Here is a 12281-nt window from a genome sequence, read left to right as displayed (position 1 = left end):
CCGCAGAAGATCCATTCTCTGACTTGCAAAAGATGTCAGAGCCAACGTGGTGAAGTCCGAACTCCAAATTCAGTTGTGTGGGCAAAAGGATCAATCCACAATTCGACGCGTTCACTCATCATCAAAGGCCACCTGTTCTGCCTCGCCTACAAGTCATCCCATACAACGTTCCTGATTCAAGCAGCCACGATCCTGTCGTTGCCAATTGCCCACAATCGCCGATCCAGAGAGGACAAGAGAGTGACCAAAAGCATAAAAAAAAAAGAAAAAGAGAAGCCTTTGAAGCGGTGCTCTTTGTCTGGAGTGGTCCAAGGCGAGAGAAGCAGAGGAAGCTTTTTGCCAAAAAGACAAGAAAGGGGAAGCCGATCCTTCATCAATATCACATATTTGCATTCCACTAACATTCTTTTCTTAATTCTTTTTTCAGGTTCTGCCCACATCCTCGTCATTGTAGAAAACGCCAAGGAGAGACCCCACATTTGAGTATTAACAAATCCCAAGAGGCTTCACGGAGATCCTCAATGCGAGTCCCAGTCTCGGTAAATTACGTCCACCGTGGGTCAACAATCGCAAGCCGAGCAAACCTGCTTTGCCGTCCTTGTCCTTTGCTGTCGACGTGCCTCAACGAACTGAAGACATTGATGAGCCACTTGTGATCCACCACGAGACAACTTGTTCTCCTAACGCCGTGCCGAGCCTATCGCGAGTTCATCCATGAGCCGGGCCATCCCGTAAAAGTTCTGCCTTTGTAGGTTCATTGGCCATAAACTGCCCATCGCTGTCCCACCCGAAGCGCCGGTTGCAGTCCCGGTCCAATTGCGCAAAGTCCAAATTGGAAATTAATATTCGGAATAGGTAAAAATTTTGATTATTTTAATTTCCGAAAATTCCGTTTCCTTATTTGATATGTTTGTTGATGCACATGACCGATATTCGCAACTCGAGTAGTCTTCTAAATTAGGAAATCTTCCTAATTCCGCAACGTGCATATGATTGATGGTCCGATTTCATGCTCGAAATGCGACCCGCAATCGCACGGAAAAATCACCAATCCGATCTCACGCTCGAGATACGATTCGTGGTTTTTATTTAAAAATTGACCGATCCGATCTCATGCGCGAGATACGATTCGTCAATTTATTTCCAAAATTAAATGGACATGGATGATATCTTGCTTGATTTGTTGCAGTGCTATTCTCGATGCCTTTATTTGATTGCTCCCGTAAGGGAAAAACCCAAAAAAAAAAAAATAATAATAATAATTGAGTTAGGTTAAATGCATGTTAGGATGTTACTGGTTTTAACGTTATGTTGCATGTTTAGGATAGGAAATTTATTTCAATTTCTTAAATAAAAAGACCAAAAACATTAATTTAGGATATCATATTTTCTTCTCATTAATTTAAATTGCATGTTTAATTATTTGGCAATTTTAAATTTCGAATTTCATAAAAAATTTAGAATTAGGACATTTTTGCACGTCATTGCATATTATGATAGATTGCATACTTATTAGGAAAATAAAAATCATGTGCACGTTTTATAGAATTAGGTTCATACTATGCACGTCATTTAGTGATTTTTGCTAGGCCCATTTAATTAGAAATTACATGTCATTAGGATTAGGTCATTTAGTTAATATTGCATTGCATATTGCATGATTTTCATTAATTAAGTGAAAACAAAACAAAAATTGCGTGTTAATTAGAAACCATATCTAGGGTTGTTGATGTGGATTTTAATTTAACATTGCAGATGCTTTCGTTGCTTTGAGGTAAGTCCTGCAATTTATTTATTGCTTTACTTGGGTGTTAAATTGGTGGTTTGCGCACCTGCATGAACACCTCGCGCACCTGCATGAACACCTCACATGTTAGGGAATTAGTTTAAAATCAATTCAAGCTGCTTGCAAAACCTTTTTTTTAAATAAGAGAAATGGTACCGAAAGGGCGTTAGAAAATCTAGCGTAATCAAGTTCCCGTACCCATAGTCTCTGGTTCGTAGAAGTAAAGTAATTCTCCCGTTATTTTACTTGGGTTTCTAATCGACCCACCAAAAATAGATTAGTGGCGACTCCTAGTTAAAATTCAATTGCATGTTAACAATTCAAACCTAAGTCGCGAATTGGTATGGGCTTGGGAGAGCCTGAGTTAAGTCTAGGCTTAACAATCCATTAGCCAAACCCTAAGTGGTTCACACCCCGAAAAATTGGTCACGACACAAGTTTAGTTAATTTTGAGAGTAAAGCTATGCACATCCTCACGTCATATCATGCCCCAGCCCCAGCCCCGGTCAACGGTTTCCTCATGGATTTTTTTGTCCGTCATTGTACAGAGGACGTATATATATATATTTTAAAAGTTTCCCAAAAAAGGTTTACAATTGATTCAATCCCAAGGTGGCCATCCTATCGATGAGTGCACGAAAAATCATTCCAAAAAGCGTGCAAATGACAACCCATTCTTCCTTACCCTGGACAACTTCGCGTTCGAATGTCCAGCCCCCCGCCGGATGCTCTTCTTTTCCTCGAACATGGCTCGGATGGAGTAGGGACATTTTCAGGCATTTGGTTCTCGAAGTCGTCCTGCGGTGCGAGTCTTATCTTCATCGGCCTAGTGTTGTGCCGGCTTGGGGGCCGAGTCGATGAATTCGGAGAACAAGCCATTCCAGCGTGGAGAAGCACTTGAAAAGTCAAGTTTGCGATTAAGATTGAAAGGTCGAGAGGTCCCAGTGACTGCTTGAATGGTCGAGAGGTCCCAGTGATCGCGTGTTCTAATTTACAGAACGAAAGGAATCGTTGAAAACGAGCGTTCCGTTTGAAGTGGGGACATAAAAAATTCGGAAGAGTGAGGAATTCTTTTTCGAGGTCGTCAGCCACTCACGCCTTTGCATGCGCGCTCCCTGATGATGCATAGGCATCAGCCTGGGACGGTGTAAAATATGTATGATGTAGCTTTTGAATAGTAGAATCATAAATTAGAATGACGTATCTCTTGAATAGTAGAATCATAAATTAGAATGAATGAGGTTGCGTATGCTTATGTAAGATGCACTTCTCATGACATCATTACTTTGATCTGCATAAAAGTAGGAATTTGAGCATCCTTCCAGGTCCCTGTGCAGCCCAAAACAGGAGTGAGAGATCAGAGCGAGAGAGCGAAGGATGCAGGCTCTGAGCACCGCTGAGTTGTTCTGCAGAGGCTTAGACGAGCCGCCGGTGAGCCTTCTCTACTCATTGGTCTCCGTCCATTCGGATGTAAGGCATGCTCGGTGGCCCCGATAGACGACGATCTCATTCGCCTCTCTGTTTAACCACCGGCCCGCAGGTACTGTTCGAAGAAAGTTTAGGAGCGAGGAAGGTGGTCCTGAACCGGCCTTCCAGGTTGAACTCCATCACTTTCGAAATGGTGAGAGCGTCCCTCTGCTTCGTTCTTCACTTGTTTACATGTCTCCATTGCTCATGCTTGTAATCGTCCCGTCCGAGTTCGCAGGCTTCTCAGATGATTAGGAAGTTGCGAATCTACGAGGACGATCATACCGCCAACCTTGTTATTTTGAAGGTAATTAGAGATTGTGCTTATGCTTGTCCCTTCTTCCTAGTTGCCAGTACATATCTAAGTAAATAACACTAGTTGACGGTTCATTTACCGGTCATTAAAATTTAACTTATTAATTTTGTCTTTTCTTTTCGTCTAAAATGATAAGTTATGCTTGATGTTTCATTTTCATCATAGTGTGAGAGTAAAAAAGTACGTGGCTAAAGAAATTAATACAACATATGGATGATTTGTACAGGCAGCGAATTAAACATTTGTCCATGTCATGAGTACTTTCAATTGGAAAACACTAGGTGTATAATTGAGATGAAGAAAAAGCCAAATAAATGAAGTAACGAGATTTATAAAACTAATTTATTATACCTTTCATTAAGCAAATGTTGATATAATAAACCGAACAGGACATTGCTGAGAAAAAAAAAAGCAAGCATATATGAAATTATTGAACAATACAACAAATATAAAACTCAAAAAAACTTTTTTAGTAAAAATAATCAATGTTTATCCGAAGAACAAAGCAACAGTGGAACCACAGAAGAAATCACTGTCTTAACCGTCACGATTTGCGCTCAATCTGCAAATCATCATATAAAATGGCAAATAAATATGAGATCCTAAGTTGGTCACAACAAATAACATGTAAAATGACTCGATTCCCTTAGATATCTGATTAAATTGATCTTCAAATCCAATTTGTTTACGAGCAAGATATAATTAATTTGTGAGTTAATTAATCAAACATTTAGATGACTAGTACTTCACTTAAACTCAATCAACACGACACTGGAAAGATGGCATCAAACTTTTTGTAGTAATATGAATGATTTTTCCTCTATAAAATATAAAAACCACACATTGAAGAAAAAAATTGTTTTGAAGGCAAGATCGATAGATATATTAGGATTGTAAAGTCGTGTTGCCTCAGATACGAAGAATATGAGTAAAGGTTGTGTTATTTCACATATAAAGGGCATGAATTTTTATATATTTTTAAAGTGGCGTGTGTACATAAAGAGAGGCCTTGTATTATGATTCAAAAGTAGATAATTGAGTGCACGAGTTTTCATTTGTACCTCCAACATGAATAGATCATCCTCTATCTGATCGAATAATACATTCTCTGAGATATACGTGAGCTGATTTTTGTCATTTATGTTATTCTTTGCCTCTTGCTCACATGTTCATTAGGGAAATGGCCAAGCATTTTGTTCGGGTGGTGATCTTATTTCAAATATGTGCTTCATGTTAACAGGTGATCAAATCCAGATCTGCTCTCCTTTAATTGTGTTTCATATCACTCTAACCCCTGAAAAATGCAATAACTTATTTTATTAGCTGGAGAATCATATAGTCATGCCAAATTCTACTATCGCAGGTAAAAAAAATGTGGAACTTTTTTTCTGTGCCTGTAAATTTCTGCAGATGTTAGCAAGTGTCAAAAGACGATTTGTAAAAATAAGTGATAGGTGACTTTTTCCTAAGTGACTTGTTGGAAGCCTACCGACACTTTTCTGAAATTGCCTACGTTCTATGATAATTACAAATTATCAACGATAGGAAAATTTGGTATATTAGAAAATAATAAATGTTGTCAAGTAACTCAAATAAGAGATGGAAAGCTGCAACTACTTGGTAAATTAGTTGGAAAAAAGTTGGGAAGGCACAAATAAAGACGGTGATTTCATATAATAATTAGCAAAGTTAAGGTGTTGTAAGAAAAGGTGAAAAAAAGTTGATAAAATATAAAATAATTCTTTTGTCAAAGATATAAATTAATCAAATAATTGTTGGTAACTTAATTGGAGAAAAGTCGGTAATTACTTTACTTAAAGTTTGTAACTTCTAAAAATGTTAGTTGATTTAGAAATTTGGTGAGCACTTAGCATGGCAAATGATAAGAAATGTTGGTAAATTAAAAGAACCAAATAAATATTGTTAGGTTTCTCATATAGCAGTTGATAACCCAAGATGAATTTGTGAGTTAATTAGAGAAAAACCAAAATTCAAATATTCAAATTAATAATTTTGTCTGATATTTGTTGCATTTATAGGGTAAGAAAGGTAAATAAAAGTTGGTAAAATATGTTATAATTTTTTGTTTGTTATAAATAAGAAGTTGGTAATAAAAAAAAAGTGGGTAACTACTAACTCAATTAAGAGTTGAGAATGCAAAGTTCGTTGGTGATTTATCAAAAAAAAAAGGTTGATTACACTTTAATTAATGTCGGTAATATCTAGAAAGAATTGATAAATTAAAATAGTTAGTAAGCAAGGGGAATAAAAGTTAGGAACTTAATAGAAAAGTTGGTAACTTTTAAAAAAACCTACTATATGTCGGTAAGTAACTGAAATGAGAATTGGTAAAACAAAATTAATTGTAATTTGATAGGAGAGAAATTGGGAAGTCACACTGATAAAGCCTAGTGAATTCATATAAGAGTCAAAGAAAAATTTAAAATGCTCATAAAATGACAAATAAATTTTTTTAAACAATAACAAAAGTTGATAAATTATGAAAAACCATATAAATGTTTGTGGTTAACTTGAATGAGAGTTAATAATCCAAAACTAATTGATAGTTCAAGTGGAAAAGGTTGGTAAGTCTTTCATATAAAGATTTGTAATTCATAGAGAGTCGATGGATTTAAGGCATTGATATAAAAGACAAATAAAAGTTGGTAAAAGATAAGAAAAATTGATTATGTGTGAATTGTTAAAAAGATGGTAATTTAAAAAAAGTGTTAGTAAGCGACCAATAAATTATCGAAAATCAAATGACAACAGTTCTTTTTATTTTTTTTTTTTTTTTTACACCTAGCAACGTTTTTGAAAATCAACCAACTTGAAAAAAAATGTTTTTGTCTTTCAATAGAACCGTTGAATCAGCCTTTATAATTACATATACCTAAGTTCAGGTAGACATTGTAATTGATTATTTTTCAGGTATTATTTTCACATTTTCCACCTATTGCATTAAGATTAGAAGTCTCAAATTTTATTTTCCTAGTAATTTCTAGTAATACTTAAGCTCTTCAGGACATTGGAGCTTCGGAGCAATCGCTTACAAGAAACTGCTCACCTTGACTTACTTGATAGCTTCCTATAAAAAGCCTTTGGTGAGATCTGCGGGCTTTTCTTCTTATACAATACTATACATGGCTGAAAAATCAAATGATTCAGCATCTGTAATTAAGTTAACCATCCCTTCTAAATCAACTTGAACATTATCAAAAGGTATGCCTTATCGATGGAATTGTAATGGGCAGTGGAGCCGGAATCTCAATGTATGGGAGCTTTCGAGTCGTGACAGATAATACGGTAAATGATCTTCATCTATGGTTTTATTTGATATTCAAAAACTGAACTCAATGTTCATGAATGCAGATTGCGTATGATCTTTGTTCATTGCAATGTCTGCCGAGACATCTGTTAAAAGTTCTCTTCTTACCACAGAAAATTGATCTTTTGAAGATTGTTGCAGGTATTCGCAATGCCTGAAGCATCAATCGGACTTTTTCCGGATGTGGGTGCATCTCATTTCCTATCCAAGCTTCCCGGTTATTTTGGTAAGTTTCTACAGCCTTTTCTTCTTCTTTTTGTCCTTCTCGATGACACGGAAAACGTATATTGTCCTTTGTGGGAAGGGAATTAAAGTGGCAGAGAATTACGTTGAATCAAACTTTCCCATTTGTCGTCTTTGTGTTTTTGCCTTATTGGCAATTTCTAATTGATCAGTCAGTGTGCGTATATTGTACCAAGTTTTCCAATTGCCCATTAATCCATCTACCTTATGTGTGGAGTGGATTTTACTATCATTTCGATTTTACAAGTGGCATTACGTCGAGCAGGTGAATATGTAGGGCTAACGGGAGCACGTCTGAACGGAGCAACGATGCTTGCGTGTGGCCTCGCAACTCATTTTGTCTTTTCCAAGGTAACTACTAGTCAGTAGAGATTCTAGAAGGAAAAATCAAGGCATAATAGATGTATTTATTAATCAACATGATTTTATTTACGCGGGTAACCCTCTATTTTCTCAATAGGATCTTCCTTCTTTAGAACATGCTCTTTCTTCGGTGGATTCATCAAATGCATCAGAAATTTTATCTGTCATCGACAAATTTGCTCAGAAAACCAATACGAAAGAGGAAGATTTCCACAAAAGGTTACTGATATTCCATCCTAGCATTTCACTCTATTCCTGTCAAATATAATCTCTTCACCAGAGTCTTCATTGTTGGAATAGATTGAAGAGCATAAACAAATGCTTCTCAAGACAGACTGTGGAGGGCATACTGCATTCTCTTGTAAGCATATATTAGGTTGATTCTTCCTTTTTCTTTCTTCTATTTTATCTGCAAAGCAGCGATCGCAATGGCGGTATGCCTGAGAAATTATACGGTGCAGGAAAAGGAGTTGGTAGATAACTTGACAGAGAAATGGATCGCCGATGCAGTGAACAACATGAAGTCTGCTAGTCCGACCAGCCTAAAGATTTTTCTGAGATCGGTAATATGCAAGAAGAATGAGTATACTATCTGCGAAAATATTACTAATTAACACTTCTAAACGATAGGGAAATTTAACAAATAGTTCCCGCTTTTCAAAATCTGCTCTTAAGGTGTGTGCGCAGATGGGATCTTGAGAGTAGAAAATATTCAGCAATTAGCAACATTACCGTATGCGTATGTATATGTTTATTTCTTTAGTTGTAGAGTACATGGTACACATGATTGCATGCATGACATCGACCATCATTAGTGTGCAACATTACGAGGAGCACTCCGTTCGAACAACCAAATGAGCTCGTTGATTTTGATTATTAGATAAGAGAAGGGCGTGGTCAGACGATTGAACAATGTCTCGCTCGTGAGTACACCATCCACAGCAACATTATCCGGAGGAAGATCACCAATGACTTCTATGAGGTACTCCAAGAAAGAGTAGTGAATACGATGAAATACAAACAACATGTGAAACTTCATTTATAAATGATGTCACAAACTCTAAATGGACATTTCTCAATACAAAAGACATACTCAAGTACCTAATGAGAGTTTTAATTCATCACTTGACCTTTTCAGGCAACTTCATAAGAAGTTATTAAATGGACTATATACGACATAAATCAATATCCTCTCAATCATTGATTATATGGGTCCAACTATGAGGCCTATATCATCAGCGGTGGAGATGACCTTGGTCTAAATGACCTACAGACTATATAATATTCATGTAACCACAGTAGTCGGCGAGCATTTATGTCATTTTCCACACTTATTGTTCTCCTTATCAATCTGTGTAATGCATTGTTGAATCCGTTTTGGTGCAGGGTTCAAGGGCAATGTTATTCGATAAAGACAAAAAGCCTAAGGTGCAAACATTTGAGCTATTACCCTACTATTTGACTTGTCGAGGTGGATCTTGAAACTTTATTCAGTAAGAGCAACGACATAACCCTTTATTTGACATATAATATGGTCATAAGATCATGCTTTAGACACCATGCTTTAGATATCTGTTTTCTTTAATGCCAAATCCTTTGATTGAGGCTTGGCTTTATGTGTCATTGGTAGTATGTTGCCTAAACTAAGACGGTCCAAATCATTTGTTTCACTTAACTAATAGATTTGACATCCTATAATCATCCGTAAGTACCGAGCAAGTTAGAATTCTGTGAAATCATATGCTATAAATATATTATTAATCCGTTTCATAATAACTTAACCTTTTAAGATAAATGATTTATTTAACAAATTGGATGCATCAATTAGCGTGGTTGAGTATGAGGCTGATTTTAGTTTGATGAAAACAGTGGGACCCGCCAAAGTTAGAGTTAGTCCGAGCAGACATGGTGGATATGGTATTCAAACCATTAGAGGATGATGATGATTGGAATTGTCTGCAGCTCCCCGCACGGTCATTCGACTTGCTTGACCATACGAGATCGAAGCTTTGAAAGAACATATCTGTAGTTTTTCGTTATGAAGGCAGAGGGACCGTCATCTATGTATCTATCAATTTATATATTTATGCATGGGACCTATCTATTTTTGTTAGCGATATCAAAGGCATAAGATCTCGACATATGTCTTTTTTGATATTTCCAAAAGTCAAAGGCACGTATTATCATCTTATACGTGATTGGTTAAAAGGGTACAATCATAAACCTTTATTATTACCATACCTCTTGTTCCATCATAGACACTAGCAAATTCTAAAGACAACTGTCCAAAAAGTTTTCATCCTATTATATGAAGACCATTTTAGGACTTTTGGATATATTCTACATGTCAAATTGAATAAATAAATTGTCACAATCTCTAATAAGAGGTTAGCTCAAGTAAAAGCAACAAATGAGAGAGGGAGAAGTACACTATCAGTGCCATAAGTTGTGTATAGTGCTCACTTTGGTGTCAAAAGTTTCTGTCAAATCACTTAAGTGTCAAAAAGTTTGAAAACCATCATTTTAGTGCCAACTCTGATCTGATTGGCCGGAAATCCGACGTGACACTTTTTTTATTAATTTTTGAAACTAATGTGGCTCATCGGAGAATACAGTTAGCATTTAAATAACAAAATGACATCATTTGGTGTGTCTCCCCCATTCAAAACCCTAAATCTCCAGCCAATCGCCGTCCTTGACGGCCCCCATGCTCGGCAGCCGCGGCTTCGACCCCAACCCCAACCCCGACAATGGCCACTTGGCAGCCAAGTCGAAGGCCATGATCTGGCCAGTGCTTGGGGAGGCCGCCGACGAGTGCGCCGCCCCCGATCTCTCCCTCTCCATTTCTATCTCCCCAACGAGTGCCTAGCCTACATCTTTCGATACCTAGGCTTCGGTGACCCGGGTCGGTGCTCCCTCGTGCGCTGCCACTGTCTTGCGATTCGAAGGCTAGAGCCACCGAAGGCTTGCCCTCCACGCCCACTCTGAGTTGTTGGACGCAGTCCAAGCTTGAAGAATTTGAGGACGTTGAAGCTGGTGAAATGTTACCAAGATTGCGACACGGTGCTAGTACGACGGAGGCTGAGCGATGGAGGCTGAGTGATTTTGGCCAAGCGACGGAGGCCGAGCAACAGCAGCTGAGCGACGGAGGCTGAGCAACTTTGGCTGTGCGACGGCGGCTGAGCAACGGCGGCCGAGCGACGATGGCCCGTTGGGCGAGGATCGGACAAAAAAACCCTAATTTCAATCCCCAAATAAAAAATAAAAAATAACCCAAATGAGTTGTGCGACATCGTTTCTTGAGGCCATCCACTTAGGATGGCAAAATGACGTCGTTTTCTTAAGGAGGATGGAAAACAATGGCGTTTAAAGGCCTTGTCGATTTTTTTTTTAAATAAAGCCATGTAATCATTTTAGCTGAAATCTCTCGCCGGTGGCACCAAAGTGATCGTTTTTCCTCCGATTTGGCATTTAAGTGATCCGACGGAAACTTTTGACACCAAAATGAGCGCCATACACAACTTATGACACTGATAAAGTAAGCATTATACACAACTTATGGTATTGATAATGGTATTGATAATGTACATCTCCCGATGAAAGAGCTCAAGATACTCCAAATCATGCATTTTATTAATATCAATAAACTGAATATCCTCACATGAATCTTGACTGCATATTCTTCAAATTATATATTTTATATTGCAATAGACTCAATTTTCGTCGCTCTGCATTCGTCAACATCATCTTTCATTTCAGATCCATGTCCCACAAGATAGACCCAAACGAAGTCATACTCATAACCCTTTTTGAACGCTTTGCAGAAAAGCTCAAGCCCCTCCGATAAAGGGAAACGAAGCGAGTCACCACCCAGAGAATGGATAGTTCTCGTGTCTGATTCTGCAGTCCTGAAGCTTGAGCTGAGCCCCGATGCTAAACCAACACTCGAGGTTTATCTGCTCTGTCTAGGAATTCAAGTATTTCGTACAAGCTGGATTGTCGAGGGCTCCATTGCAAGCTCCATAGCCGTAGCACAATCCTCGCGAGCTGTTAGTAGCTATAACCTTTGCTCACCGTGTTCCTACTTATGTCATTGAGAACCGAAACTAAGTCGATTCCAAATGCATAATCCGGTCCGAAATGTCCTCCATTGCAGATCTTGTCCACTACACTCGTGTTCGGATCACCTACCGCACGACAGCTTAAGTTTAGCCCGATGACAGATATAACCAAGATTTTAGCCGAAATAGCCATGTAATATGTCGTTCTTTCTCCTGTTCTTCTTTAGCATGCTGCTCTCTAAAGCTGAGTTTCGCAGGCTATTTAAAGGTCTTGATGGAACTCTCCATTGCCGATCCTCACACGATTTAGAGTAAAGTTTAATTAGTATGGCCGGCCTTCATAATAGTTAAATTCATCATCGTGTTTTGTTATCCAAATCTTTTCTTGCGCCGATCGATCTTTCAGAATCTTGTACTCAAAGTTACTTTGAATAGGGAACTTGCTCACGACATGCGCTGAATCTCTGTCTCCACATGTCCTGATCGTATGTAAGAAGGGGATATTTCCATAGCCTATGTTTGCTTTGACACAGCCTTTTTTGCATAGAGTTAGGAACTATCCTTAAGCAAAAGGCAGATCATCAGCCTGTCGAGCTATCAGACCGCTGGCGCTTCTCTCCTTCAGAGATTTTTTTTTTTTTTTTCAAAAGAAAAAAAAAAGTCATGTCTGGAGTCACCGATGTTATTGGTGATCGGAGATCTTCGTGCTTCACGCTC

General features: G+C 38.1%; 1 protein-coding gene across 5 annotated transcripts; it reads left to right on the top strand.

Annotated features, from left to right (window-relative positions):
* Nucleotides 1-3103: 3103 nt before the first annotated feature.
* Nucleotides 3104-11490, top strand: LOC104457033 (probable 3-hydroxyisobutyryl-CoA hydrolase 3). Of its 5 annotated transcripts, none has more exons than XM_039299473.1 (14): nucleotides 3105-3217; nucleotides 3327-3407; nucleotides 3492-3560; nucleotides 4746-4809; nucleotides 6594-6673; nucleotides 6792-6875; nucleotides 7039-7123; nucleotides 7406-7491; nucleotides 7601-7722; nucleotides 7804-7864; nucleotides 7965-8066; nucleotides 8384-8485; nucleotides 8890-8996; nucleotides 11328-11490. In XM_039299473.1, the coding sequence occupies exons 1-13, from the start codon at nucleotides 3164-3166 to the stop codon at nucleotides 8983-8985; spliced, it is 1086 nt and encodes a 361-aa protein (XP_039155407.1). In that variant the 5' UTR covers nucleotides 3105-3163; the 3' UTR covers nucleotides 8986-8996; nucleotides 11328-11490. The 5 variants fall into 5 exon arrangements, with proteins under 5 accessions (XP_039155408.1, XP_039155407.1, XP_039155405.1 ...); XM_039299471.1 differs by lacking the exon at nucleotides 11328-11490 and adding an exon at nucleotides 9373-9661 and having other exon boundaries at nucleotides 8890-8931; XM_039299472.1 differs by lacking the exon at nucleotides 11328-11490 and adding an exon at nucleotides 9373-9488 and having other exon boundaries at nucleotides 3106-3217.
* The last annotated feature ends 791 nt before the right edge of the window (nucleotides 11491-12281 follow it).

Source organism: Eucalyptus grandis, chromosome 8 (genome assembly GCF_016545825.1).
Source record: "Eucalyptus grandis isolate ANBG69807.140 chromosome 8, ASM1654582v1, whole genome shotgun sequence".
In the NCBI taxonomy this organism is placed as follows: domain Eukaryota; kingdom Viridiplantae; phylum Streptophyta; class Magnoliopsida; order Myrtales; family Myrtaceae; genus Eucalyptus; species Eucalyptus grandis.
Note: the sequence above shows the minus strand (reverse complement) of the source record. Positions and strands in the feature narration are given on the sequence as shown.